Here is a 27,554-nt window from a genome sequence, read left to right as displayed (position 1 = left end):
AAAACTGATGGTTTACTGGGAGAGAAAGACTAAAACCAGATGGTTTTAGCTTGTTAGTAGGACTCGGAGGCTTCCAGCGAAGAGACTCAGGTTGAGTCTGAAAGTCACTGATAGCCAAGAAGGCAGTTTCATCAATCGGCAAAGATTACTGGGACCTGTGCATCTGAACGTGGCCAAAGCCACAGGCTACCTTCCAGGTTGACTGGCCCACCCAGAATCAAAGCTTATGCTTGGCCAGAAGACCCCACAGGACTGGCCTTCACAGTCTGTCAACCTTATCCTACCCTAGTCCTGCCCTGGCCTCTTTTTACTTTCTGTACTTTAGGATGTTTTGGCATTTGGGGGGACCTTGCTCATCCTGGAGAGACTGCCCCTCCCAGGGTTACTAATACCCAGAGAGAGGTGGTGACTCCCCAAAAGCACATCTTTCATCTGCCAATCAACCAACACGGAGCTCCTCCCTTCACCCACCGCCCACCTCCTTTATCAAACTCTCCCTCCAAGCCAACATTTCCAGCTCCAAATCACCACAGGGCCAAGTACAGGACATCTAGACCACCCTACAGCCCAGAGTCCACCAAGAGCATTCACACTAGCCAATTCTGAACCTCCTCAAACCTGCCTGCCCTGCCCTACAAGGCAGGCTCGGGGCCACTTTCTCCCCTTGCTCCTTCTATCTCCCCTGTGGCCCTTCAGGCATGGCCCCTCCTCCTGGGAGCTGTGAGGAACACTGACCTCCCGTGTCATCGCTAGTCAATCAGGGCGCCTCGGGCTTCTGGTTCCCTCTTTCGCCAGACACCTCCTTCACTTTTCACTTTGTCCTCTGCCCCACACCCCTCGACAGACCACCTGGACTCTCCCAGTAGAAAGCAAACGTATGCAGCCCTGCACTTGCTTTATTTTGTTCCTCAGAAACCGTCAACTAAACGCCTTTTATTTTCTCTTCCCTCCACGAAGGAAGTCTCTGTTTTCTTCACTGCTGCATCCACAGTGTCTAGAACAACCCCTGAGCCCCGGTAGGTCCCTAAATGCTTCTATCTCATTATATAAATTCCTCAGAAAGTCCCGTGTCTCCCTGAAGCACCGGCATGTTTCCTCTGCCCCAGGACGCACCCACCTCCATCAGGTCTGTGATCAGATCCAAAAACAAAGGGTTTTCTATCAAACTATTAGTGAAATGAAAATCAAAACTACAATGAGATATCACCTCACACCAGCCAGAATGGCTGTCATAAAAAAAAAAAAATCCACAAACAATAAACTCTGAAGATGGGTGGAGAAAGGGAACCCTCCTACACTGTCGGTAGGAATATAAATTGGTACAGCCACTATGGAGAACAGTATGGAGGTTCCTTAAAAAACTAAAAATAGAGCTACCATATGATCCTGCAATCCCACTCCTGGGCACATATCTGGAGAAAAACATGATCCGAATGGAAAAATGCACCCCAGTGTTTATTGTGGTACTGTTTACAATAGAGAAGACAAGGAAGCAACCTAATGTCTGTTAACAGAGGAATGGATAAAAAAAGCTGTGTTACATACAATGGAATATTACTCAGCCATTAAAAACAATGTAATAATGCCATCTGCAGCAACATGGATGGATCTAAAGAGCGTCATACTGAGTGAAGTAAGTTAGACAGAGAAGGAGAAATATCGTGTGACATCCCTTATATATTGAATCTAAAAAGAAATGAAAGAAATGAACTTACTTACAAAATAGGAAGAGACTTAGAAAACGAACTTATGATTGCCAGGGGGAAGGGAGAGTAGTTTGGCATGGTCATGTACACACTGCTATGTTTAAAATGGACAGCTAATAAGGACCTATTGTATAGCACATGGAACTCTGCTCAATGTTATGTGGCAGCCTGGATGGGAGAGGAGTTTGGGGGAGAATGGACACATGTATATGGATGGCTGAGTCCCTTCACTATTCATCTGAAATTATCACAACATTGTTAACTGGTTTTACCACAATATAAAATAAAAAGTTCAAAAGAAAAAAAAAAGAGAGTTCTGACATCTGATTTGCAATTTGCCTATCTGCTCTTTATCTCACTTTCTCCTTTTTTTTTTTTAAAATCCCTATTCGATTGTGCTTTTTATAAGGTGCTTCAAAACACTTAGAATAAGATTCAAATTTCACACAGGCAACTTAGTTCTCTCAATACACATCAATGGGGCCACATGAGTGTGTGGCCCCTCACAGGTCTACAGGCAAGGCACAAGGCTAAACTCTAAACTTTTCCTTGACAAAAATCAAGTCTATATATACATGTTACATATTTATGTAGTCCTCATTACTATGGTCTGTCTCTGAACTCATTAGTCAGGAATATGTACACTAAAACTAAACACTACTGATTAGGAATCCAGACCTGGGTCACAACCTCTGGGTGTGGGCAGTGGATGAGGGTGGTTGGGAGGAGACCCCAATACTCCTGATGATGTCTTTGTTGACGATGGATGGTAGGGGATGAGTATCCACTAAGATAGTCCTGCATCTGTGTTATAAATACTCTGTAGGGTGGGTGTAATATTTAATTAAAACATTTGTTAAGTGCAGAGTTTATCGACTTGGAAGGGATGCTAGAGAACTTTCTGGGGACTGACTGTCCTGTCACTGGATCAGGTAGGGGTGACAAAGCGGTACACACAGCAGAACATATCCAGGGGGCTCTACCCTGAAGGCCTGTGTATTTCATTCAATACCAGTTATACCTCAGTTCAAAGGCTGTATGCTGCTGCTACTGCTAAGTCGCTGCAGTCGTGTCTGACTCTGTACGACCCCATAGACGGCAGCCCACCAGGATCCCCCATCCCTGGGATTCTCCAGGCAAGGACACTGGAGTGGGTTGCCATTTCCTTCTCCAATGCATGAAAGTGAAAAGTGAAAGTGAAGTCGCTCAGTCTTGTCCAACTCAGCGACCCCATGGACTGCAGCCTGCCAGGCTCCTCCATCCATGGGATTTTCAAGGCAAGTGTACTGGAGTGGGGTGCCATTGCCTTCTCCGCTAAAGGCTGTATACCAGCTCTAAATGCATACATAAAGGCTACTCCTATTTCTGCCTAGAGAGAATTAGTGAGAAAAAAGTAACAGTTTGCTACTTCTTGGAGAGAAGGTGGGTTAGTCAGAATACATGTCTGATTTTATATTTTATAATGAGTGTACTCAGAGAGCAGAGAGATCTCAGTTTTGGGAGGGCAAGGTAGTCTTGTTCACTCCCCTGAATACTGGGTCAGGAGCACATGGAGGGGTGGGGGTGTGTGCTGTGGACCCTGAAAAGGCACATATGGCAGGAAGTGAGGGTGACAGGTGAGAACACTGACCAGTTGGACAGAAAGTCTGTGAAGGTTTTGACAAAGGCTGAAGGATTGGAGGCTAAGTGGGCCTGCAGCTATGCCCAAACTCCCAGGGGTCCTCTGCCTCATTCTGCATTGACAGTGATTGGGATAGAGTAGGATAGTTAGTTAGTTTAGGAATCACTCTAGGGGATTAAGAATGGAAAAGGAATTTTATGGGAGTTTGGGAACCTGTTGTAGGCTAATGACTACTCAAGAAAAGAATCCAGTAACCTAGCAACAATCTATACTATCTTGAAGGAAGACCAAGCATCCAAGCATCAGGCATATTCAGGCCACAAGTTCTGATAATTAAAACACAAGACAGTAGATATGGTATCTGAATCTTGCTACATGAAGTCAGGGAGTTAACAGTCCTTGAAGAGTAGCATTTTGTAGCCAAGACAGGAACATAGGTGAAGGGGAAAAGAAACTAAATGAAAGAGGACATTATATTAAAACTTAACCGAGCCCAAGCTCATTCTCCTGGCTGCACTGACAGGTCAGTAAATCGGGAGATGAGTTGTTGGAACAAGGAATAATGATTTTAATCGGAAAGTTAGCAGACTGAGAAGATGGCAGCCTAGCGTCTAAAAAAACCGTCTTACCACAGTTCAAATTCAGGCTCCTTTTATACACAAGAGGGGGAGGGAGAGGAGCCTACTTAGGCACTGACCAATGGCTGAGCAGGACCACTAACGGTCGCTGGTTTGACACGTGCTAAGTTGCTTCAGTCATTGTCCCACTCTTTGCAACCCTATGGACTGTAGGCCGCCAAGCTCCTCTGTCCATGGGATTCTTCAGGCAAGAATACTGGAGTGGCTTGCCATGCCCTCCCCCAGGGGATCTTCCCAACCCAGGGACTGAACCCATGTCTCTTCCGTCTCCTGCATTGATAGGCAGGTTCTTTACCACTAGCACCACGGTCACTGGTTGACAGCTGCTCAGTAACAGTCACTTGTTTGGGGGAGGGGCCCACTTTGACATTGAATAATGGCTGAGCAGGACCACTAACTGGTCCCTGATTGACAGTTGCTCATTTTGGGGGAGGGAGAAACCACTGAGGGACCAACCAATGACTGAGTGGGGCTGCTATAGCTCCTGCCTGCCTCATCACTATGCCACCTTGAGTAGAAAGGTGTGACACCAGAAAGCAGCCAGGTCTGAAGTACCTGGTGGCCCTCACAGTGTCCTCCAGCTCTCAGTGGAGTGAGATGCCCAAGCGGCAGAGACTGCATTTGATGGGATTGTGGTCTAAGGTGGCAGGTGCCATGGGCTCAGCCCACTGCTTGCTTCAGTGGTCAGATCGTGACCAGTGAGATGACCTGGGAGCTGGTGTCCCCAGAGCAGAGCGTCCACCTGTCCGCTTTCACAGTAGATGGCTTCCCAGGTGGCACTGGTGGTAAAGAACCTGCCTGCCAATGCAAGAGACATGAGAGATACGGGCTCCATCCCTGGGTCTGGAAGATCCCTTGGAGGAGGGCATGGCAACTCACTCCAGTATTCTTGCTTGGAGAATCCCTTGGACAGAGGAGCCAGGTGGGCTATAGTCCATAGCGCCACAAAGAGTCAGACATGACCGAGGTGACTTAGCATGCATGCATGAGTGGCAGGTACAGGGTCCCTTCTGGTGGGCTAGTGGGCTAGGCATGGCTGCCTAGAAAGGTGTGGTAGAGCAGTTAAGGGCATTACCATTAACCTGCATTAAGGGCACCAGGGAGAGAGGAGGGAAGGATCCAACACACTTTGGGTTCCAGTTTGGGCTGGGGGGGCCGCTATTACAAAACCTGAGATGAATTGCCATATTTTAGTATATGTTACCACCCTTTTGCTAACATACATATGATTTAAAGAAAGCCATGGTAGTCCCAGTTAGACCATATAGAGTCAAAGGAAGGACTAATGATGTAAGCCTTGATATCTACTCAAAAATGAGGAATAAGGTGGTCTTCTCCCCTCCCCACTTTTGCTTTGATTATAAAAATGAAGCCCTGTTTGTTCTTGGGGTGACGCTCCCTTGCCTGCCTGCTTGTATCTGTCATAAGTGTCCTAGGGTAATAAACTCGTTCTTTGTCTATCACTTTGCCTCACGCTGAATAATTTCAGTGATGAGACAAAAGAACCTAAGCTTCAGTAGGTACTGACACAAGGTGAGGGGTTTTAATTAAAAGACAGTGGGTTTGGACTTCTTTCCTGGTCCAGTGGTAAAGAATCCACCTGCTGATGCAGAAGATGCAGGTTTGATCCCTGGTCCAGGAAGATTCCCTATGCCGAGTGTAAACTAAGCCTGTGTGCCACAACTACTGAAGCCTGCACACCTAGAGCCTGTGCTCCACAACAGGAGAAGCCACCACGATGAGAAGCCCACACACCACAACAGAGTAGCCACTGCTCGCCGCAACTAGAGAAAGCCCTCAGAGCAACAAAGACCCAGGGCAGCCAATTAAAAAAAGAGAGAGAGTGGGTTCAAGTCCTCTCCCAAGCCAGGGATCATGGGTTCAAGTCCCAGCCTGTGGATACAAGTCCCAATCTGAGTTTGGATTAGGTTTAAGTCCCATCTGAGAAAAAGCATGGTTTCAATGGAAAGTACTGTGCCAATTCAGGAAGGACAGTGTCACCTTTCCACTGGCATCTGATCAAGCACTTCCTTCTAGCAAACAGGCACTGCCTAAGCGCCTTCTCTGCAGCCGTCCTTCCTGCCATCTTTGGACCCAAGTAAACTTCCTCAGCTTCAGTTTCCTCTTTTGTAGAACTTGGATGACACTTGTGGACAGTACTTTGATGGGGGAAGAGGGATGCGGCGGGGGTGGGGGTGGGGGGGGTGGTCCATCCACAAACATAAGGCGGGCTTTGCAGAAGCAACAAGAGAAAAAAACCTGGGATCAGAACTAGAAATATCACGTTGACCCCCAGCCTGACCAATTCCAAGTAGCGGTGTCATCATTAGGACCAGTGCCAGCCTCTCAATTACACACTATACACTTGGAAAAGGGAACAAAGACTCCACAGTAGGGACTGCCAAGGAGGAAGAGAGGGGCCAACAGGAAAAGATGTGGCAAGAATCTCTACTAAGGGCACCACGAGATTCCTGGATTTGCTGAGAATGGGAGCTTCAAGGGACTCCTGGAGTCTTGGAGAGATGCTCAGACCACCCCTTGCCCCACCAGCTGCCTGGCACCGTGCTCCCACTCCCCAACTCCAGGAAGTGATCCCTTGAACCTCCCATTCTCAGTTGAGTGGTTCCAGCAAGATTAACTCTACTCCAGCCGCAGGGTCAGCACAGCACCCTGGCTTGTTAGGAATGGGTACGTGTCCCAATCAGAGCCACCAAGATTTGAGGACAGCTTCCCCTGGGAAAGAGATATTTCCTCTTTCTTCTCTGGAAGCCCCCCAAAGAGGCATTCTCTTATCCCTCTGAACAACGCAGTGGGAGGTTGGTAACCTGTGGAAGGGTCCAAGGTGTTGGAGACTGTTGAGAGGCCAAGGAGCTAACTGACATGAGGAAGGCAGTGCAAAAACAGACAGATACCTGGACTTCGGGAATATCAAGGTGCCCGGATTAAACCTTATCTGCAGGTAGATGCCCGGATTAAACCTTGCTTGCAGTTAGGTCTACCCAAGGGCTTCTCAGTTACATGAGTGACAAATTCCCTTTATTGTATTGATTAACCTAAACTGGGGTTTCAACTGTTTGCAAGCAAAAGATCTCCAATGCTTAAAACAAACCTCAAAGTAGGTTGTTTCCTTTTTTACAGAACTTCAAAGTAGGTTGTTTCCTTTATACAGAAGCCCCAAATAAGTCAAGGCAATCAATGTTCTAACAACTTTGGTGGCATAAGATGTCAGACTCTGGTAGATACACCTGGGCCACAACATCCTCAGGGCTCCAGACCTCTATACTGTGGCATACTCCAGGAGGACCCCTCTGTGACACATGCCCAACCCTCTGGTCACTACAGAAGGTAGTGGAGGCTTTGGATCCCATGAACAGGTGCCAGCTGCCCACCCCATGGAACCTGGATCAGGCCTGCCTTCTAGAAGAAGGGGTGCTGTCAGTAGGGAAAAAATCAAGGAAGTACACGCCATAGCGAGGGAGGTGACCCTGCAGAACCAACAGGGTCTGGGAGGTGTGGCTGTGTAAAGATGGCAGTAAATGAAAGATGGACCCCTGGAGGGACATGACCCAGTTCCTGGAAGACAAAGATTATGGGAAGGGATGACAGGATGATAATAGCCCAACATGTGGACCCCAAACCACATCCCAGCCCCCAACAGCAGACTGGTAGACATCACCACACACCACCGGCCACCAGCCAAACCCTGTTTTTAATGGAACCAAACCTGGGGACCTAAAAACAGAATAGAAATGAACTTATTTACAAAATAGAAATAGACCCACAGACATAAAAACAAACATGGATATCAAAGGTGAAAGAGGGGAGGGATAAATTAGGAGTTTGGGATTATCAGATATACACTACTATATATGAAGCAGATCATCAACAAGAATTTACTGAATAACCCAGGGAATTATATTCAATATCTTGTAATAAGCTATGATGGAAAAGATTCTGAAATGTAATATATATATATATATTAAACACATGTATAGGTGTCACTTTACTATACACCTGAAGTATTATAAATAAACTACACTTCAATTTTAAAAATTGTAATAAAATAAGTAAATAAAACCAAATCCCACCTAACCGAGCGGCAACAGGGCAGTCTCTGGATACTGATCATGTGCTCTGCTCTTGCCAGCCCTCGAGGGGAACTCTCCCACATTTGCTGCCCACTTATCCCTTTCTCATGAGAACTGCCTTTTACATCTTTCACCCACTGTCCTGATAGTACATGGATTTCTTATTTCTTTGAAAGAATTAGTTAGGTATTCCAGTTGTAAACCCTTTGTCATCATATGTTGCAAATCTTTTCTAACCACCTGCTTCTCCATAGCATTGCTGAGTGGTCTCCTCTAACCCAGAATCTGGAATATTTTATGCATCCCTATCTGCATTTAAGGGGTTGTTTTAGTGAGGCTCTGGAATATCCACATAATTTTATAAATAGTCACCTATATTTTCTAGAACTTTCAGGGTGTCTTTTACATTAGTCAACCAATCTGGTATATATCTTAGTGTTTACTATGAGTAAAGAAGGGCTTCCCTGGTGGCTCAGTGGTAAAGAATCCACCTGCCAATATGGGAGATGTGAGTCCGATCCTTGGGTCAGGAAGATTCCCTGGAAAAGGAAATGGTAACTCCACTCGAGTATTCTTGCCTGGGAAATCCCATGGACAGAGGAGCCTGGCAGGCTATAGTCCTGGGGTCACAAATGAGTTGGACGGGACTTAGCAACTAACCAACAACAAGGAGAAAAGAATTGTTTTTTCCAAATGGTGAGCCACGGTTCAAATGCCCCTTACTTAACACAGTGTTGCTCTCTGATACATGATACCACCTTTATCACCTGCTCAACTGTCATACATACTCACATCTGCATCTAGATGTTCTATGTCAACTTTCCCTACTGGGTCTCTGTTACTCCATCAAGATGCTCTATTGCTTTATATTGCTATGCTTATAGTTTACAACACATTTTGATGTCAAATCTCCCATTTATTGTTGTACTTTTCTACATTCTTTATAGGAACTCTCACCAATTTATACTCCAGATGGACTTTTAGTGTCTTTTATCCATTTCCAAAAACAAAACAAAGCCACTGGAAGCAATACTACTTTTACACATTAATTGACCAACTGGATCTATATATCTGAGGAAAGAACTGACATCTTTACAATATTAAACCTTCCTTTTGGGAAAATCTATTTGTAGTTTGCTTTTCCTGTTTTTAGATCATGAAGGGACTCTCCACATCCACTCAATATTTTCTATCAGTGCTCATGCACAGCTGTCCTCTGTATTGACAAGGTGCTTTTGGGTTTCTGTTTTTTGTTGCACCACATGGCTGGTGGGATCTTAGTTCCCCAATCACAGATTGAACTGAGGCCCCAGCAATGAAAACACCAAGTCCTAACCACTAGACCGCCAGGGAATTCCCAAAGTGTTTCTGCTCTGAACTAACCAACAGATCGAAGCCCAGAGGCAAGACCACACCTCATTTACAGCCTTCCACCAGGCACCCAGTGCCCCCACATGCAGCAGCTGCTCAATAAATCTTTGTTAAATGACTCAATTGGCCATCTTACTCAGGAAAAAAATCACCATTCTGTGAAAGGATGATAGTTAAACACATCACTCTTCAGTGTCTGAAGCCTCAGTGCTTTTCCTCACAAGCAAAATTACTTCCATTACATATATTAAGTAGTCTCACTTTTGATATTATTAGTAAAACCCTCAAGACTCACAAATGCTATAGACAATGAAAGAAGTCGGGCTAAATTCAGCAGGCTTCCATGGCACAACCAGGGTTCAGAACATGAGCCCGTAACCTCAGGTGTTGATGACTGCAGGGGCTGGGTGCATTCTCCAAGCCCTAGTAGAAGTTCAGCCTGGACCCCCACTGGTATGGTCCCAGCCCCCAAGGGAGACCCAGGCCCCCTGCTCTTCTCCATGAAGAGAATCTTGCATGGCCTGTGGAGCTTTCAGGGTAAGTTTCCCATTTGCCAAAGGAGATAGCTACACAAGAAATTAAAAGATGGATGGAAAAGTAGGGATGGGGGCCACAGGGGCTTCCCCGGGGGCTTGGTGGTAAAGAATTTGCCTGCAATGCAGGAGTTACGCGTTCTATCTCTGGGTTGGGAAGATTCCCTGGAGGAGGAAATGGCAACCCACTTCAGTGTTCTTGCTGGGAAAGTCCCACAGACAGAAAAGCACATGGGGCACACACAGCATAGGGAGCACAAGCAATAAAGCTGAAATTCAACATTAGCAGAACATCCTCAGAGTCATGAGAGCTAAAACCCACAGGCATGGCTACTGTGTCGACCAGCCTGGGTAGGAGTGGAAAAAGCCTCCCAACAGCCACCTTCAGCATCAGAGAGGGTGTGGCACTTGGTTCCATGCAAGCCTTGGCAGGGAGCATCGTGGGCCACTATTAACACAAACTACCTGCTCAGACTCTGGAGAGCACGTGTCAGTGACCTCAAACAGGATTGCATCTTCTTTTCTTCTTTTGTAGGCAGAGTAACTAGCAGCTTCCAGCTCATCGGATGTGGATGTGCCATCTGCCGCATCTACAAAACCCTTGGACACAACTCCCTGTTGAAACATGATCCCCTTCAGACAGAGCAGGGTGACCACAGGCACTGATCCATCAGGGTCTAAGGGACCCCTAACTCAAACCCAAGTGGGGACACTCTCAAGTGAGGATTGCACCAGCTCCCCAGGCCCCCTGGCATCCAGGCTCAGCAGACACGGGGTCCCTGGGGTAGGGAATAAAAGAAAGGGTTCTGCGGGTGGCAGGCAGAGCAAATCCATGCAAGCAAGCTGCCCCATGTTAGAGTTGATGTCTGAAAGCCTTGGCACATCTGACCTTCCATACAAACAGGCCTAGAGCCTGGTTCTCTAAGCTCCATCCCAATGCCCAGGCCAGTACTTGCACACAGATGCAGCTGTGGGGACATTCCTGGAGGGGCAGGTAGCCCAGCATCTGAGGCCAGGCCCCAAGGTGGCTTTTGGGAATGCGGGCATGCAGGGTAGTGACCAATCTCTCTGGATGGCACACCCTAGGGAGCACAGAGTCAGCCCTGTGCCATCCCTTCCTCCATCAAAGGAAGCAGTGAGGACCAGTGGGACTCACCACTGGGCGCCAGGCCACTGAGGGGAACAGGGCAGGACAGGGAACAGGGGAGTTGGGCCCAAAGCCAAGGCCTGGCTTCTGCACTGCAGCTGCTGCAGGGGAGCAGAGAGGTCCATTAGCCCAGGGGGGATACCTGGTGCAGCACTGCACCCAGGTGGAGGGAAGACAGGAAAGGTCAAGAGACTCTGACTGTTGAGGGGGGCAGGCAGTCGGTGTGGAAAGGGAAGGGCAGTTCCCTGAGGGGCACTTGGAAAGGCCCAGTGAATGAGATGAGTCAGAACACACTGGCAGCCCAGGTTCAAAGCTCATCCCAGTCAGTGCCAGGTACCCAGGCCAGCTGCCAGCAGGAAATCAAGGACAGGACCAAGGTGACACTGGAAGGAACCACAGGATCAGTCAGCACCTTCAACCTGACTCCCTGGCCCATCCTGTGCTCCTCTTCCTCGTGGTAGATACAAAATATTTTAAAATTTCGTTGCTATGCCACACCGCAAGGCATGTGACAGCTTAGTTCCCTGACCAGGGATCAAACCCTCGCCCCTGGCATTGGAAGGGGGAACTTAAACACTGGACCACCAGGAAAGTTCCTCCCTCACATCTTAAATATTTGGTGGAAATAACAGCTGGAGGCCACAGTACTTTCTGCTATATGGCTGATACAAATGACACTCTCCAGGGTGGAATATTCAGGTGGACTCCAACATTTGGCCATAAAACACTAAGGCTGGGACTTCCCTGGTGGCCCAGTGGTTAAAAATCTGCCTTGCAAAACAGGGATGCCCGTTCGATCCCTGGTCCAGGAGGATCACACATGCCACAGGACAGCTAAGCCTATGAGTCACACAACTACTGAGCCCATGTGCTGCAACTACTGAAGCCCTAGAGCACATGCTCTGTAACAAGAGAAGCCACTGCAACAAGAAGCCTGTGCACCACAACGGGAGACTAGCCCTGACTCTCTGCAACTAGAGAAAGCCCGAGTACAGCAACAAAGACCCAATGCAGCCAAAAGTAAATAAATAAATATTAAACACACACACACACTCACACTAAGGCTGTGATAAAATCCTCTACTGAATCCTCACGTGCCTAAGGTTATTTTCTTATGATGATAGCAGAGAAGCAGAACAGGTCAAAGGGTACCTGCTTTACTAGGGGTCCCACCACGTTACTCTCACATGTAGCGAAAAACCTGCCCCATTGTTGCAAATGCTGACTTTCAATCCATTTTTTAGTTTAACAGGTTTAATATAAAACCTTGCAGCTCTTTTAATTTTGAGTGTTTGGTTTCAGAGGTGGGACAGTTATATGTTTAATGGCCATTTCTATCTTCTCTACTGTGGACTATATCAATTGCTAGTCATCTTTCTGTTGGGTAGGTTACTGTTTTCTACTTGATTTCTAAGAGTTTTTGACATATTGAGGCAACTCACTCTTAATTTTAAAATATTTCTTTGTAAATACAAATCTTTTTATGTACATGTGCGTGCTAAATTATGTCATTTGAGTCGTATCCAACTCTTTGTGACCCTATGGAGTGTAGCCCGCCGGGCTCCTCTGTCCATGGGATTCTCTAGGCAAGAAAACCGGAGTGGGTTGCCGTGCCCTCCTTCAGGGAATCTTCCAAACCCAGGGATTGAGCCTCCACTTCCTGCATCTCCTGCATGGCAGGCAGATTCTTTACTGCTGAGCTACCTGGGAAGCCCTTTTAGGTACATACAAATATGTAAACACATATTTTCCTAAACCATTTACTCTTCATTTGTGCTCATCATACAAAGTTTTTAATTCTTTTAAGACTTTTTCTATACTCAAATATACCAATCTTTTGTTTGTATTTTTCCCCTTTGCTTTAATTACTAGAAAATCTTCCCCATTCATGGGTCAGATAAATATTTATGTATATTTTTTCCAACTGTCACTATACACATTAGGGTCTGTTTCTGGGTTGTATTTCTGGTACATGGACTCCTCCCAAGATTCATTGTTTTAATGACTGGCTTTGAAACATGTTTTTGTTCATCTAATACAGCAAGTCCCACTTTAGGCATTTCTTTTCAACAATTTTCTCGGTTATTCTTGCCCATTCTTTCTTCCAAGAGAGCCTTAAACTTACTCAATCAAGGTTTAAAAAAGGTCTAATCCTGCTGGGGTCGATACTGTTTTCAATCACAGTGTCAAACACTTAACTTCCTAATGGTGCGTATTCCTTGATACTTGCTTTAAAAGTATTTACAATAGCCAGGATATGGAAGCAAGCTAAGTGTCCACTGACAGGTGAATGGATAAGGAAGATGCAGTGTAGGCATACAATGGAATTTTACTCAGACATAAAAAGGAACAAAACTGGGCCATTTATACAGGTATGAATGGACCTCAAGTCCATTATACAGAGTGAAGTAAGTCAGAAAGAGAAAAATAAGCATTGTTATATTAATGCATGTTACGTAGAATCTAGGAAAATGGTCCAGATGAACCTAGTTCCAGGGCAGGTATAGAGACACAGATGTAGAGAATGGACATATGGACACAGGTAAAGGGAAGGGGAGGGTGGGATGGATTGGGAGCCTCGATTTGACAATAAATACACTACCCATGTGTAACATAGAGAGCTAGTGGGAACCTGCAGTATAGAACAGGGAGCTCAGCTTGGTGCTCTATGATGACCTAGATGGTGGGATGGGGGTGGGCACGAGGGGATATATGTATACATATAAGTGATTCCTTTCAAGTACAACAGGAACTAATACAACTTTGCAAAGCAATTATACTCCAGTTAAAAAAAATTTTTTAATAAATAAAAAATAAATTTGAAAAACGAACTAAAAAAAAAAGTTTACCCAAAACTTCAGTGTCCCCTGTGGCCCAGGCTCAAAGCTGGCCATCCTGCTCTGGTAAGGATTAGTGTCCAAGGAGAATGAAAACACTCACACACATTTCACAACTACCGCACACACTCACACATGCATATACCACACACATACTATGAGCACACATACACGCGAACGTGTGCACATACTCACATAGGCACGCACACACACTCACGAGGGCCACAGTAGAGACAGCTGCAGCACCTCCCCACCACCAACCACAGGGAACAACCAAGGACCATATAGGAGACCAGCCCCAACCAGGCAGAGACACAATATCCCTCTCAGTCCTCCACGGAACCTGGGAACAAACCCAGCTGCTTAGGTCTAGACAGGCTGGACTTCGGCGTGGGGAGCTCTCGCTCATCCAGAAGGATGAATCTGTCCTGAATCTGTCAGGCAACTCTCTGCAGCCTCACTTGGGCTCCTGCCTGGTCACTCACTCAAGAGACACTCTTGGGGTCCGACACTTATAGGGAGACAAGACAGCTCAGAGTGTCCTTCAAGGAATGGTGGCATTTCCAGAGCACCTCCGTTTCCCCAGAGCCTGGACGCACCTTAGGAACTGTATGGTCCATGCAAAATGCCCAGAGCAGAGACAGACATCAACGTGGCAGAAGCTCAGACACCTAGATGCAGCCCCGCCACAGCATCTGGGAGACACGACATGCTGGGTATGGTGGGAGAAAAAGGGAAGGGGATGCAGAGACCCTGCATGAATCAGGCACAGAAGGGGCAGCTCTGCCGCAGCCCAGCATGCAGGGGCCAACAGGCTGGGCAGCAGTGAAGTGAAGCTGTCCTGGAGAGGACGCTATGGGGACACTTGTTCAGCCACTGATGAAACCACAGCAGGAAACAGTGTCCTTGTAAGGCTAGGACATGGGCAGAACCACACCTCCCAGACCCAGCTCCCCAGGGGCCAGATACTCACACGCTTGGTTTGCCACGAGGCATTAGAACGGGGCTCGTCTGGGCCTTCTTGCCAATCACCTGAGCCCAGGGCCAAGGAGGGGCTGCTTTCCTCCCTCAGCTCCTGTCCACACTCCATTTCCACCTCCAGGACCGATGTCTCCTTGAGGTCGCTCTGAGGACCTATAAAGGCAGATGCACATGGGTCACATCTCAGAAAGACAAGTGAATGTCCCAAGGGAAAACTTGGACTCCTCCCATGAGCACTGTTCAAGATCACTCAAGGTGCTGTCTTGGCTACAGTGAATCAGCCTGGTACAATTTCTGCTGTCGGGTGGACAAGGGTGTACATCATGCGAAATGCCAGGCTGGATGAAGCACAAGCTGGAAACAAGATTGCTGGGAGAAATATCAATAACCTCAGATATGCAGAGGACACCACCCTTATTTATGGCAGAAACTGAAGAAGAACTAAAGAGCCTCTTGATGAAAGTGAAAGAGGAGAGTGAAAAAGTTAGCTTAAAACTCAACATTCAGAAAACTAAGATCATGGCATCCGGTCCCATCACTTCATGGCAAATAGATGGGGAAACAATGGAAACAGTAAGAGACTTTATTTTGGGGGGCTCCAAAATCACTGCAGATGGTGACTGCAGCCATGAAATTAAAAGACGCTTGCTCCTTGGAAGAACAGCTATGACCAACCGAGACAGCATATTAAGAAGCAGAGACATTACTTTGCCAACAGAGGCCCACCTAGTCAAAGCTATGGTTTTTCTAGTAGTTATGTATGGATGTGAGAGTTGGACTATAAAGAAAGCTGAATGCTGAAGAATTGATGCTTTTAAACTGTGGTGTTGGAGAAGACTCTTGAGAGTCCCTTGGACTGCAAGGAGATCCAACCTGTCAATCCTAAAGGAAATCAGTCCTGAATATTCATTGGAAGGACTGATGCTGAAGCTGAAACTCCAGTACTTTGGCCACCTGAGGCGAACTGACTCATTTGAAAAGACCCTGATGCTGGGAAAGATTGAAGACAGGAGGAGAAGGGGATGACAGAGAATGAGATGGTTGAATGGCACCACCGACTCGATGGACATGAGCCTGAGAAAGCTTTGGAGATGGTGATGGACAGGGAAGCCTGGCGTGCTGCAGTCCATGGGGTTGCAAACAGCTGGACACAACTGAGCAACTTAACTGAACTGAACAAATATAATAAACATCTACAAACATCTAAGGTTCATCTACAAATGAAACTTAAGGCCAAGGAACTAAATAAAACTGGGAGGATATTTGTAACACACAACAGCCCGGGGCCACTGTCCTTTGGTAAACTGTGGGCATGCTGACCTCCTCTCTCTTCCACCAGCCTCCACTGCAGGGGGTGGGGCCCCCATTAGACTGAACCAATCAGAACCTGGCATTTCTCCAGTGCCAGTGATTGGCAGAAGTACAGCAGGGGTCCAGGGCTGGTTACTGGGGTTTCTGACCCATCAACTCCTTCCTTCCCATCAGACAAACAGACCCTATGCTTGGAATCAACTAGTTTGCCTCCATGAAGGCAGCAGCCTGAGGACAAAGCAGGGCCACTGGGACTTGAGAAAGACGCAGAGCTGTGCAGAGACCTGACTCCCTCAGTCTGGAAATGAACGTGTGAGGCCCAGTGCATGCATCCCACTGAGGAAGCTGGGAGCTGGGTGTCTGGTCATCTCCAATACAAACAGCCCCAGTGACTGAAAATCAGTAAGAATAACTTTTAAAAAAGGGAATTCCCCAAAGAAAACAGGCAGTTCAAAGAAAAGGAATTATAAGTGAGCTCTTAACCTTTGAGAAGACACTTAGTTTCCCTACCAATCAAGGAAGTAGCAAGAGAACCCAAGAGGTACCCCCTTCTACCAATCTGACTGGCCCAAAGCTAGACACGCTGGTGTGGCTGGAGAGGAAACCTCAAAGAGCCTGCAGAGGAGAGAGGCTAGGGGAAGCCTTGTGGATTTGAAGGTTTCCATTATAAATGCACACAGCTGCTCCTTGGAGCTTGTCCTTGAGACACACTGGCACCAGAGGCAGATCCCTTGCCAGCATCCGGCCCAGCTATGTGCATTTATGGCATAACAGGAGTCCAGATAGGACCAGCTGCTGTGTGGCAGAGGTGAGGCCAGTCTCAGCTAGAGGCCATGGCGCAGTGCCACATGATGGAAGCAGGGTGCACTAGTTTTCAACCACATGGAGGAAACATTTGGAAGGTGACACACCAAATGTTAAGTGTTGTGTTCATAAGGGTGTGAAGGGTCTGGGCTGGGGGTAAACTGAGGGAGGTTACCAATTTTTATATCCTCCCATCGTAACATATGGGTTATTCATACCAGCATGTGTTCAGTTCAGTTCAGTCCAGTCGCTCAGTCGTATCCAACTCTTTGCGACCCCATGAATCGCAGCACGCCAGGCCTCCCTGTCCATCACCAACTCCCGGAGTTCACCCAGACTCATGTCCATCGAGTCAGTGATGTCATCCAGCCATCTCATCCTCTATCGTCCCCTTCTCCTCCTGCCCCCAATCCCTACCAGCATCAGAGTCTTTTCCAATAAGTCAACGCTTCACATGAGTGGCCAAAGTACTGGAGTTTCAGCTTTAGCATCGTTCCTTCCAAAGAAATCCCAGGGCTGATCTCCTTTAGGATGGACTGGTTGGATCTCCTTGCAGTCCAAGGGACTCTCAAGAGTCTTCTTCAACACCACAGTTCAAAAGCATCAATTCCTTGGCACTCAGCTTTCTTCACAGTCCAACTCTCACATCCATACATGACCACTGGAAAAACCATAGCCTTGACTAGACGGACCTTTGTTGGCAAAGTAATGTCTCTGCTTTTCAATATGCTATCTAGGTTGGTCATAACTTTTCTTCCAAGAGTAAGCGTCTTTTAATTTCATGGCTGCAGTCACCATCTGCAGTGATTTTGGAGCCCCCAAAAATAAAGTCTGACACTGTTTCCACCTTAGTTCAACCTAAAACAATCAGCTGTACAGACTCTACTTCTGGGCTCCAAAATGAACCCCAGCAGCAGCTCTGGATCTGCTTCCCCTGCCCTCCCACAGCAATCCCCACCCCTCCCTGCATCTGCCTTGTCCTGAAGGCTAAAGAAAATTCCAAATGCCTCAAGCTTTCATATGAGGTTCCCTAGAGCAGTCAAAGTCACAGGGACAGAAAGTAGGATGGCAGATGCCAGGGGTTGGGGGTTGGGGAGGGAGGTTAGTGTCTAATGCGGACAGAGTTTCTGTGTGAAAACAGGAAGAAATTCTGGAGATGGATGGTGATGACTGGTTGCATAACAGTGTGACTGTGCCTAATGCCACTTAACTGTGTCAACTGAAAAAAAATATTCATAACCTCAGGAGTTCCCTGGTGGTCCAGTGGTTAAGAATCCACCTTGCAATGCAGGGGACACAGGTTCTATTCCTGGCTGGGGAAGGAAGATCCCACATGCCTCGGAGCAACTAAGCCCACATTGCAACTACTGAGCCTGACACTGCCAAATAAATAAATAATCTAAAAAAAAAAATACTCATAACCTAAACATTGAGAGTTATGTGTTTTATTCAGTGGGAATTCTTAGGACTTCAAGCCCCCAAGACAGGATCTCAAGTTATCCCATGAGAACTGCTCCAAGGAGGCAATGGGAGGAGCCAGGTGACACAGAAGCTTTGCAACAAAGGGCAGGGAGCCTGAACATCAAAAGATTATTGTTAATTAAAGAAAACCAGGTAACCCAAGTTAAGAAATTTAGCACTTTTCTATGTATGGGAAGATGCAAATGTCTGGGCTCACTGAAATCATTCATTTGATTGATTCAGATATCTGGGGCCAGTATCTTGCTTTCACATCCAGAGTTCCTCAGGGCTCACCGCAGGGAGTGGCTACAGTCTGATGGCTGCTGCTGCTGCTGCTAAGTCACTTCAGTCGTGTCGGACGATGGCTGCTAGGTAGCAGGTATTCTTTCCTTCCTGGGTTCCCTCAGGGCTCACCAGCTCACCATTCACAGTGGCTGCAACTGCTGGTGACTGTGACATCTTTATTGATATGATAGGAAATGGTCCTGTCATATTTCTCAACTGTCCAGTTAAAATGTGTTTAAATTGGTAAAGTTTGTGCATCAAAGCAAATAATCAATAATCAATCTATAATAAGGAATTGTTGTTGTTCAGTCACTATGTTGTGTGCAACTCTTCTGTGACCCCATGGACTGTAGCCTGCCAGCCTCCTCTGTCCATGGGCTCTCCCAGGCAAGGATACTGGAGTAAGTTGCCATTTCCTTCCCCAGGGGACCTTCTCTTCCCAATTCAGGGATCGAACCCATGTCTCCTGCAATGGCAGGTGGATCCTTTACCACTGAGCCACCAGGGAAGCCCTCTAGAAGAGAGTTTTATTCAAGCAAAACTGAGGACTACAGCCCAGGTGGCAGCCTCTCAATAGTTCTGAGGAACTGCTCTGCTGAAGCCTGGTCCTCAGTTTTACACCTTGTCAGAACAAAGAACATACACCAAACATGAGAGGGGTACATCCATGAAGTAGATTATCACGTACACTGCAAGTCAGCATGACCCCGGTGTTTGGAAAGGGAACCTCAAGTTTGGGGGGGTTGTGGTTTGTGTTGGTTTGTGTTGATGTAGACACCACAGCACAGAACGCATCCATCCCTATCTTCAAAGCATTCTTGCTAACGGCTAAAGCACATGTGTGAGGCATGTTTGACAGGCCATGAGTCAGGCTGTTCCAGTTCACGCAGCGTTCAGGCTGAATCGTGTATAAGCCCCAATGACTTCCCCATATCTCAGTTTGTGATCATCTCTCCCATCACTTGTTTTTAAATACTTTATCACAATTAAAAAAAAATTAAAACCACTACATAGAACAATGCAATTCTCCCAGCCCATCCAATCCTCCCACCACCCGACAGCCCCTGGGTCAGGTGCGGTGGGCATTGAAGGGGAGCAGAATTTCCCACCTCAAAGATCTACTTTATTACCCAGGGTTATTTTCTGCTGAAGGCTATGAATACTCAGGGGATTTAAGAAAAGCTCTTGAACTCCCCCTCAAAGTTTTAGATTTACATCAGAAAGGGGGTCTATAACAGGAAGACAGCCATTACTATAGACAGCTTTTAACCAAGAAACTTATCTACATAATAGAGCAACCTCTATTTTCCAAAATAGGTTGCCTCCCTGGGAAAAGCCCTCTTCTTTGTAACCCCAGATCCTAGCAGGCTCCTTAAGTCAGGATGTTATAGAAGCTCTAATTACCTGGCTGCCTTTTGGGTCTCAAATTTTTATGGGGCTCCTATACATATGAAATGTGAATCTGTCTCTTATCAATTTAATTGTTGAACAGCCCAAGAATTTAGGAGGGAAGAGGGAAATGTTTTGCTCTCTTGCGGCACAAATTCGACAGCCAGTGCAGGCAGCCACAGAAACCAAGTGTGGCCACATCTTTGGGCCCACAAGTGGTGGCAGGCATGTGGCTCTTTCTCTAACCAGTGAGCCCTCCACAGTCACACCCGAACCCGAGGGGCTAACCCTCTCCCACGGCGGCTGCCTCTGGAGCTTCCCCAGTGGCTCTCAATCCTTCCCGGACTCCTATGGGGTCTTGGGCTGCTTATCTTATTGTTTTCTATTATAAAAACATCAACAAGAAAAACTTGGAAATGCAGAAAATAGAAGGAAAAATACATTTCCCAGAAACCACCTCCCTTCCAAAAAATAATCTTTTAGCACTCAAGGAGGAAGTCCCACTTGGATACTCTGGGGCACCTCTCAGAAGAGGGGAGAATTGGGGTTGGGGAGGGCCTCCTGACCCTCTGCCCTGCTGGATCTAATGACATTGGAAGCCCTCCACAGCAGACCAGATGCACATCACCCTTGGCAAAGCCAGTCACCCTCCACCTATGTCCAGGGTGGCCTGGAACTCTCCACACACTCTCCTTTTGAGGCAGAAATTTTTAGACAGTATAAGACTTTGAGGCCTTGATTTCTTTTTTTTTTTTTAATTTCAACTTTTCTTTTCTCAAGTAAGCATCTCACTCTTTGTTCCAATTTCCAGGCATTCAGAGGAATGCCTCCCTGGTCTGGAGGGTCATAAAACCTTCAAATCCAGGACAAGACAATCATTAACTGCTGTCCAGTTTATCAAGGAGAAAAACTCCAGGTAGACAATTAGCTCCTAAACATACATCTAGCCCCTAAATAATGGTCTGGGGTCTTGAGAAAGGGTTGAGGGATGTTGCTGAAATGTCTGGAAAAACTGAGAAACTGGGGGATCCAAGAAAGCTATAAAAATGACAAACTGGATACTGTGACGTTTAAACCAACTGGTCGGAAAGGACATATATTCAGGTCACGAGCCAACCAAAAAGGTACAGATCAATACTAGTAAAGATATGAAACTGCTACAATCCTCACCTTTTGGGAGGTTCTTCACCCCCTCTCAATGTCTATGCTGAGGGCTTTGTATCCCTGTCTTCTAAAAATAAACTTTGCCTGTATGATTTTGCTAGTTTGCAGAATTCATTCTTTGGCTCCATGAACAGAACTTGGGTTTCACGTTTCACTTTCACGTCCTTATCTGGGTGGCCTCTCACTCCCCCTCAGATTCAGTCATCCTGGGCACCTCCAGGAAGCTGCACCACAGCCCCTTCTGGGTCCAAGCCCTGCTCAAGTTTGCAAGGAACTTGCACCCGCAGCACCAGAGGGAGGCCAGCGTCCAGGATGCCCAGAGCTCCCGGCCTGGCAGACCTACAAATGGCTAAAAGGTAGAGACAACCCCCACAGCAGCCAAGCCTCCTAACAGTTGGGTTTCAGTTTCCATTCCTGTTAGGAGAGGCTTGGCTGGGTGAGAGAGACATAGAAGCCGGCAGGAAGTGGGTGGGGGACAGAAGAAGGAAACTGGCAGTCTCATTCAACACCCGGTCCTCAGCCCTACTGTGTGCCCCACACTGAGTGATCAGGGCCCAGCTCCTCCCCTCCCACCCCCAGCGATGGGTGAGGGGCCACCCCCAGTGACCCAGCCCTAAGGACAATGGCCCTGTTTAGCACTCACTGTGCTCACAGAGGATAAGCAGGCAGCCTAGAAGCCAACCAGCTCCCCCAAACTCTCAAAGCCTTTGCCCCTGGAACTGGCAGAGATGCCAAGCATCTCAGAGGTATGGGCTGTCCACTTTGGTAGTGACCGAGCCCTGCTAAGGGTAGAGGCTCCAGAATGACCTCTGACTGGGCTGAGGTGGATGGCTATCTTGCCTGCTCTCCCTATCTGCCTGGACATGCAAGACCCTAGAAGATGACCTGGTGTTCTTAGACGAGGCTTTTTTTCCCCTGTTACGTTGGAAAACACATTAGTTGCTCTTAGCAGCCCTTTGAAAGCCCCTCGCACAAAATTAAAGGGAGGCCAGGAGGATTGAGCTTTCCTGTTGACTCTCCCAAAGGGGTGAGTCTCAGGAGGCGCCAGGCACAGGACTTGAGACCCAAATGAAGGCCTGATTTTTCTCCTGTTAATCCATCTCATGTCAATTTAATTCTTAGACAAGCCAAAAGGACCTAGAAGGGAAGAGGAAAACTTCTTCCCCGACGATGCTAAGGCCAACAAGACCTTAACCACAGCTTCCTTCTAGGGAACTGGCTCTGGGTCCTGAGTTCAAAATCTTTTCTCTACCAGTTGCCAGCTGCGTGACTGTGAACAGTTACTTACCTCTCCTTGCTTCACTCTTGGCATTTGTAAAATGGGGATTGATGATAGCTCCTCCCTCAATATTTAGCATAGCACTGGGCAAATCACAGGTTAGCTGATTGGTATTGGTTTCATTTGCGCTTTTAGTCTCTGAGGTCCCAAAGACCCCTCCTCCCAAGACCCTCTAGTCAGGCAGATGTTCTAGTAACCAGGGGTGGGGAGCTCTGGAAGGTGGGAAATTACAACTGGATACCAAAACTTCAGCCATGCCATGCCATGATTCAACATCTGGACCAGGAATTGATGATCAGGAACTGGCTGCCCACCAAGCTCCTCCCAAAGGATTAGCAACAAGAAAAAATCAATAAGAAAAGCAACAACAAAAAGTGCAACAAAAAGTGGCCACGTCTCCATACCTCTTACAGTCCAAAGAGTGCATCTGTAACAGGAGCACTTTGTGCAAATGCAGCCAAAATGGAACCAATTAAAAGAACTGGGCGGGGTCGGGGGTCGGGGGGGTGGGGTGGGGGGTGGGGGCGGCATCTATCTCATCCCTGATTCAAACTGCACCTTCTTCAGTTCACACAGCAATTATTTGTTGAGCACCTACTGTGTTCCAGGCAACGTATGGGAGACTTGGGATAAAGCAGTGAATAAGAGAGCAAAGGTCTCTGAAGACCCACCATGGTGTCATCCAAGTGCTACTGGGACAGATAGCCTGGGGAAGGGCAGTTCGGAGTGAAGGGGTGGGGCAAGCACAGTTTGCAACTGGGTGGTCAGAGTGGGCCTCCAGAAGAGCAGACAGCTGAGCAAAGACTGGAAGGCAGGGATAGGGGAAGCTGTGCAGCCCTCTAAGAAAAGGTGTGTTCCAGGCAGAGGGACCAGGAAGTGCAAAGGTCCTGCGGTCAGAGCATGTCTAGCATGTACTAGAAGGAGAGGGAGACAGTCCAATGTCCCAGGCATCAAGAGAATCAAGGACCCACCAGAGTCAGCAGGTGAGGACCACCTGACAGGGTTCCTCCTTCATGCACCTATGAGCCACCCCTCATCGGGAAGGGGCCTGTGCAAGCTGTGGGGACCCCTACCCCACCAAGGGGGCCTGGGATGCCACTTTATACAGCATCCTCTGAAATCCACTAAGATCCCTCAGCTCAGCCCAACACTTCCCATTCCCTAAGGAGCAAGGAAACTCTAAGTTCTCTCCAAGAAATGAAACTGAAATTCTTTAAAAAGTGACAGATGCTTTCAGCAAAGGACCGGATAAAACTGTATTTCTAAGGAAAGTGTTTCCTCTAGAAACAGTTCTCTAGTCGCAGAAGACCTGCTAGCCTGGGATGCCTGCTGGTCAAGGTCTCCACTTCTAGGGATGGAAGAGGGACTGAGCTAACTGCCCTCCCCACCACCTGCACCAGGCTCCCAGCCCCATCAGGGCCTTACCTGCTACTCCTTCGGGGGCTGCAGGAAGCAGCCTCTGTCCACACTCGCTGCAGAACTTCGGGGCTTCCTCTTTGGAGATATGCCGGCAGGAAGGACATTCCTTACTTCCAGGGAGAGGAATTCCTGGGGCTGGCATGCTTCTGCCGATCTGGAAGCTAGAGTCTTGAGGCTGCCAGCTTTATACCCTGCCACCTGTCACGTGACCACAGCCTTGCTTCAGTTTCATTTTCTGAGAAAGTGAAATTGCAGCAGCCCAGTTCTCCCTGCTCAATTGGAACCTAGTCTGATCACCGCCCCCGAGGTTCTCCAGTCTTCCTCATCCCAACCTCCCCTTCCATGTGGCTGCAGCACCCACTTCCTTTTCTGCTGCCCCCACCAGGGCCAGGTTTGCCCCTCCCAGCCTCCTGACAAGACTCAGTGAATCTAAAAATGTCCCCACCCAGCTGAGACTGGGAGCCAGTTCAGCTGAGCCAAGTGAGTGGAGACTGGGGTTAGTAGGGGAGCAGACAGAGACTGGGGCTACCTGCTGTATGCCCCAGACAAGGGACTCAGACTCTAATTGGCTCACTGCAGAAATGCTGGCAGCAGATGGCTGAGTCAGAGCCTGCCAAAGGAACCAGCCTGCACAGGGCAGCCCAGGGCTGTACAGGGGATGACAGTCAGGACTCTTAATAACAGGGCCAGTGGTCAAGATTCCTAATAACAGGAATTGCCATCTACTAAGCCTACACTCTTCTTACAGACCATCTGGCCCTCTGAACACCCTCTGTGGGGGTGGCAGCAAACCATGGTCAGGGTCATGTGCAAGGTCAGGACTCAGGCTGAGAATCTCCAGCCTCCAGAGACCACTGAGTTCATCCATGGTGAGAGTGGAGACACGTATCTTGGTTCTTGGGGCACAAAGATCCACCTGTCACCCTCTTCTGTTGGCTTCAGACCCAAGAATTCTGCTGGAACAGTGGCCCAGTTGGCTCCTTCCCCAGCTGGGAGGGCAAGCAAAGGGCCCCATCAGACAGGGACTCCCTGTCTGCCGGCCCCCTGCGGTCCCTGAGTCTCCTTCTCACTTTGTCTGACACCACCAACTTGTTCTCCCTTGACGGTGGGCTGGGTAGGGGGAGAGCAGGACCAAAAGCACCTGAAGTGTGCAGTTACCCTCAGGGTCCTGATCCCCACCTCCCTTCTACCCCTCCCAACGCCCCCTGAAACAACCATCTCTGTAGTCTGGGCACTCTCTCACTAAAAGACTCTTGATGACTCCCCAGGGCCCAGTCCTCTCTCCTAAGGTGCATTCCCTCTGTCCAAAGCTCTGCCTCCACACAGACCAGAAAACTCACAGCAGGGATCAGAATTCCTCACTCAAGTGTCCTGTTGTTTCTCCTCAGCACCAGGGGCTTATGGGTTATGGCAGGTACCAACACTTCTCTATCCTCTCAGTTACCTGACTTTTTTCCTTCCCCCTTTTTCCAGCAGCATCCTCCCAACCACCACCAAAGAAAACCAGGTGGAGGCCCCCACCTCCACTCCCCCATTCTCAGCCCTCCCTGGCTTCCCCCAGGGCCACAGCCCACTCCCAGCTGTCAAGGCCATCACGGGAGGGGCGCCAACTTGGCCTTCAGCCCCTGGCCACAGACAACTCTGATGAGTCAGACAACCCTGATAAGTCAGGAGCACCCTGCACTCTGGACGGCCCGATTATGTGGGCAGTGATCCCGGTCTCCTAAAAGTTACTGTGAAATAAAAGATAACTGGCATTTTTCGCAACATCACTTTCCTGTTGTTGCAATTAGTGAAAGCCCAGGATTCAGTTCAGGGTAGAACCAGAGGCCCCCGGTCTGGCGGTCCCCATCGTCTATCAGCCCCCGCCGCGCCCCCTCCCAGGTAGGGTGCTTTTGGGTTCAAAGCCGGAGTCCACCACTTCCCCGCGGGGAGTCCAACCCGAGGCTGGGCCCCTGGGAACGTCGCTGGGGCCCGGGGAAAGCGCTCGGGCCCGCCGCGCCCACCTGCTGCTCGCGGCCAAAGAGCAGGGTCAGCACTGCCCCGCGGGGCCGGGATGGACCAGGAACCCGCAGAGAAACCGAAACTTGGCGCCCGAAGAAGGAGGGGGCCGGCCGGACGGCGGCCGGACGCGACGCATCGGGACGCAAGCGCCGCTCCCCGGCAGCGCCTCGGGCCGGGCCACCGCGACCCAGGACCAGACTCGGCGGGAACCCTGATCCATGGGACCCTCTCGCCTCTAGGGGAATGCCACTCCGACCAGTGGGACAGCCCGTAACCAGGGTAACTTGCGCCCTGCACTCACGGGACTCGGCATCCCTCCCCGTAAACCCGCATTCCGCCCCCTCGAGACCTGTGTCCAAGGTACCCGCGCCCGGTCCCTGCAACTGTGCACCCCAGCCCGGCCCGCTAGTTCTCACCTAGGCGGCTCCCGAGCCCACTGTGCCGCCGGTAGGCAAGGTTTCGTTTCTCTAGTCCTGGGTCCCGCCCCTCCCACTTCGGCAGACTCTGCGGAGCTCACGTGGGTGTGGCCGGAATCCCCGGTCGAGTGGCGCCCTCCAGTGGACCCGCAGCCAGGCCCTGTTCAGTTCAGTTCAGTCCACTCCAGTCTCTCAGTTGTGTCCTTTTGCGACCCCATAGACTGCAGCACGCCAGGCCTCCCTGTCCATCACCAACTCCTGGAGTTCACTCAGACTCATGTCCATCGAGTCAGTGATGCCATCCAGCCATCTCATCCTCTGTCGTTCCCTTCTCCTCCTGTCCCTAATCCCTCCCAGCATCAGAGTCTTTTCCAGTGAGTTAACTCTTCGCATGAGGTGGCCAAAGTACTGGAGTTTCAGCTTTAGCATCATTCCTTCCAAAAAACACCCAGTACTGATCTCCTTTAGAATAGACTGGTTGGATCTCCTTGCAGTCCAAGGGACTCTCAAGAGTCTTCTCCAACACCACAGTTCAAAAGCATCAATTCTTCGGCCCTCAGCCTTCTTCACAGTCCAACTCTCACATCCATACATGACCACAGGAAAAACCATAGCCTTGACTAGACGGACCTTTGTTGGCAAAGTAATGTCTCTGCTTTTCAATATGCTATCTAGGTTGGTCATAACTTTCCTTCCAAGGAGTAAGCGTCTTTTAATTTCATGGCTGCAGTCACCATCTGCAGTGATTTTGGAGCCCAAAAAAAATAAAGTCTGACACTGTTTCCACTGTTTCTCCATCTATTTCCCATGAAGTGATGGGACCGGATTTAACATATATGCTAGTACATCATGAGAAACATGGGGCTGGATGAAGCACAAGCTGGAATTAAGATTGCCAGGAGAAATATCAATAACCTCAGATATGCAGATGATACTACATTTATGGCAGATAGCGAAGAAGAACTCAAGAGCCTCTTGATAAAAGTGAAAGAGGAGAGTGAAAAGTTGGTTTAAAACTCAATATTCAGATAACTAAGATCATGGCATCTGGTCCCATCACTTCATGGCAAATAGATGGGGAGACATTGGAAACAGTGACA

The 27,554-nt window shown here is 48.4% G+C and overlaps 1 protein-coding gene across 6 annotated transcripts in view; it reads right to left on the bottom strand.

The window, feature by feature from the left end:
- The window catches only part of RNF213 (ring finger protein 213), a 122,235-nt gene extending 95,633 nt beyond the window's left edge, over positions 1-26,602 (bottom strand). For 3 of the 6 annotated variants that reach the window (XM_045164767.1, XM_045164768.1, XM_044938662.2), the window contains exons 1-3: positions 26,455-26,601; positions 24,041-24,232; positions 14,915-15,075 (exon numbers count right to left, since the gene is read on the bottom strand). In XM_045164767.1, coding sequence (XP_045020702.1) covers positions 14,915-15,075; positions 24,041-24,176 — 297 coding nt within the window. In that variant the 5' untranslated portion in view covers positions 24,177-24,232; positions 26,455-26,601. Of the gene's footprint in view, positions 1-10,422; positions 10,573-14,914; positions 15,076-24,040; positions 24,233-26,454 lie in introns of all 6 variants that reach the window. The other 3 variants (XM_044938659.2, XM_045164766.1, XM_044938663.2) reach the window with 2 other exon arrangements.
- Between the last annotated feature and the right edge of the window lie 952 nt (positions 26,603-27,554).

The sequence above is a fragment of the Bubalus bubalis genome, chromosome 3 (assembly GCF_019923935.1).
Source record: "Bubalus bubalis isolate 160015118507 breed Murrah chromosome 3, NDDB_SH_1, whole genome shotgun sequence".
In the NCBI taxonomy this organism is placed as follows: domain Eukaryota; kingdom Metazoa; phylum Chordata; class Mammalia; order Artiodactyla; family Bovidae; genus Bubalus; species Bubalus bubalis.
This window is presented reverse-complemented; position numbering and strand designations above follow the sequence as displayed.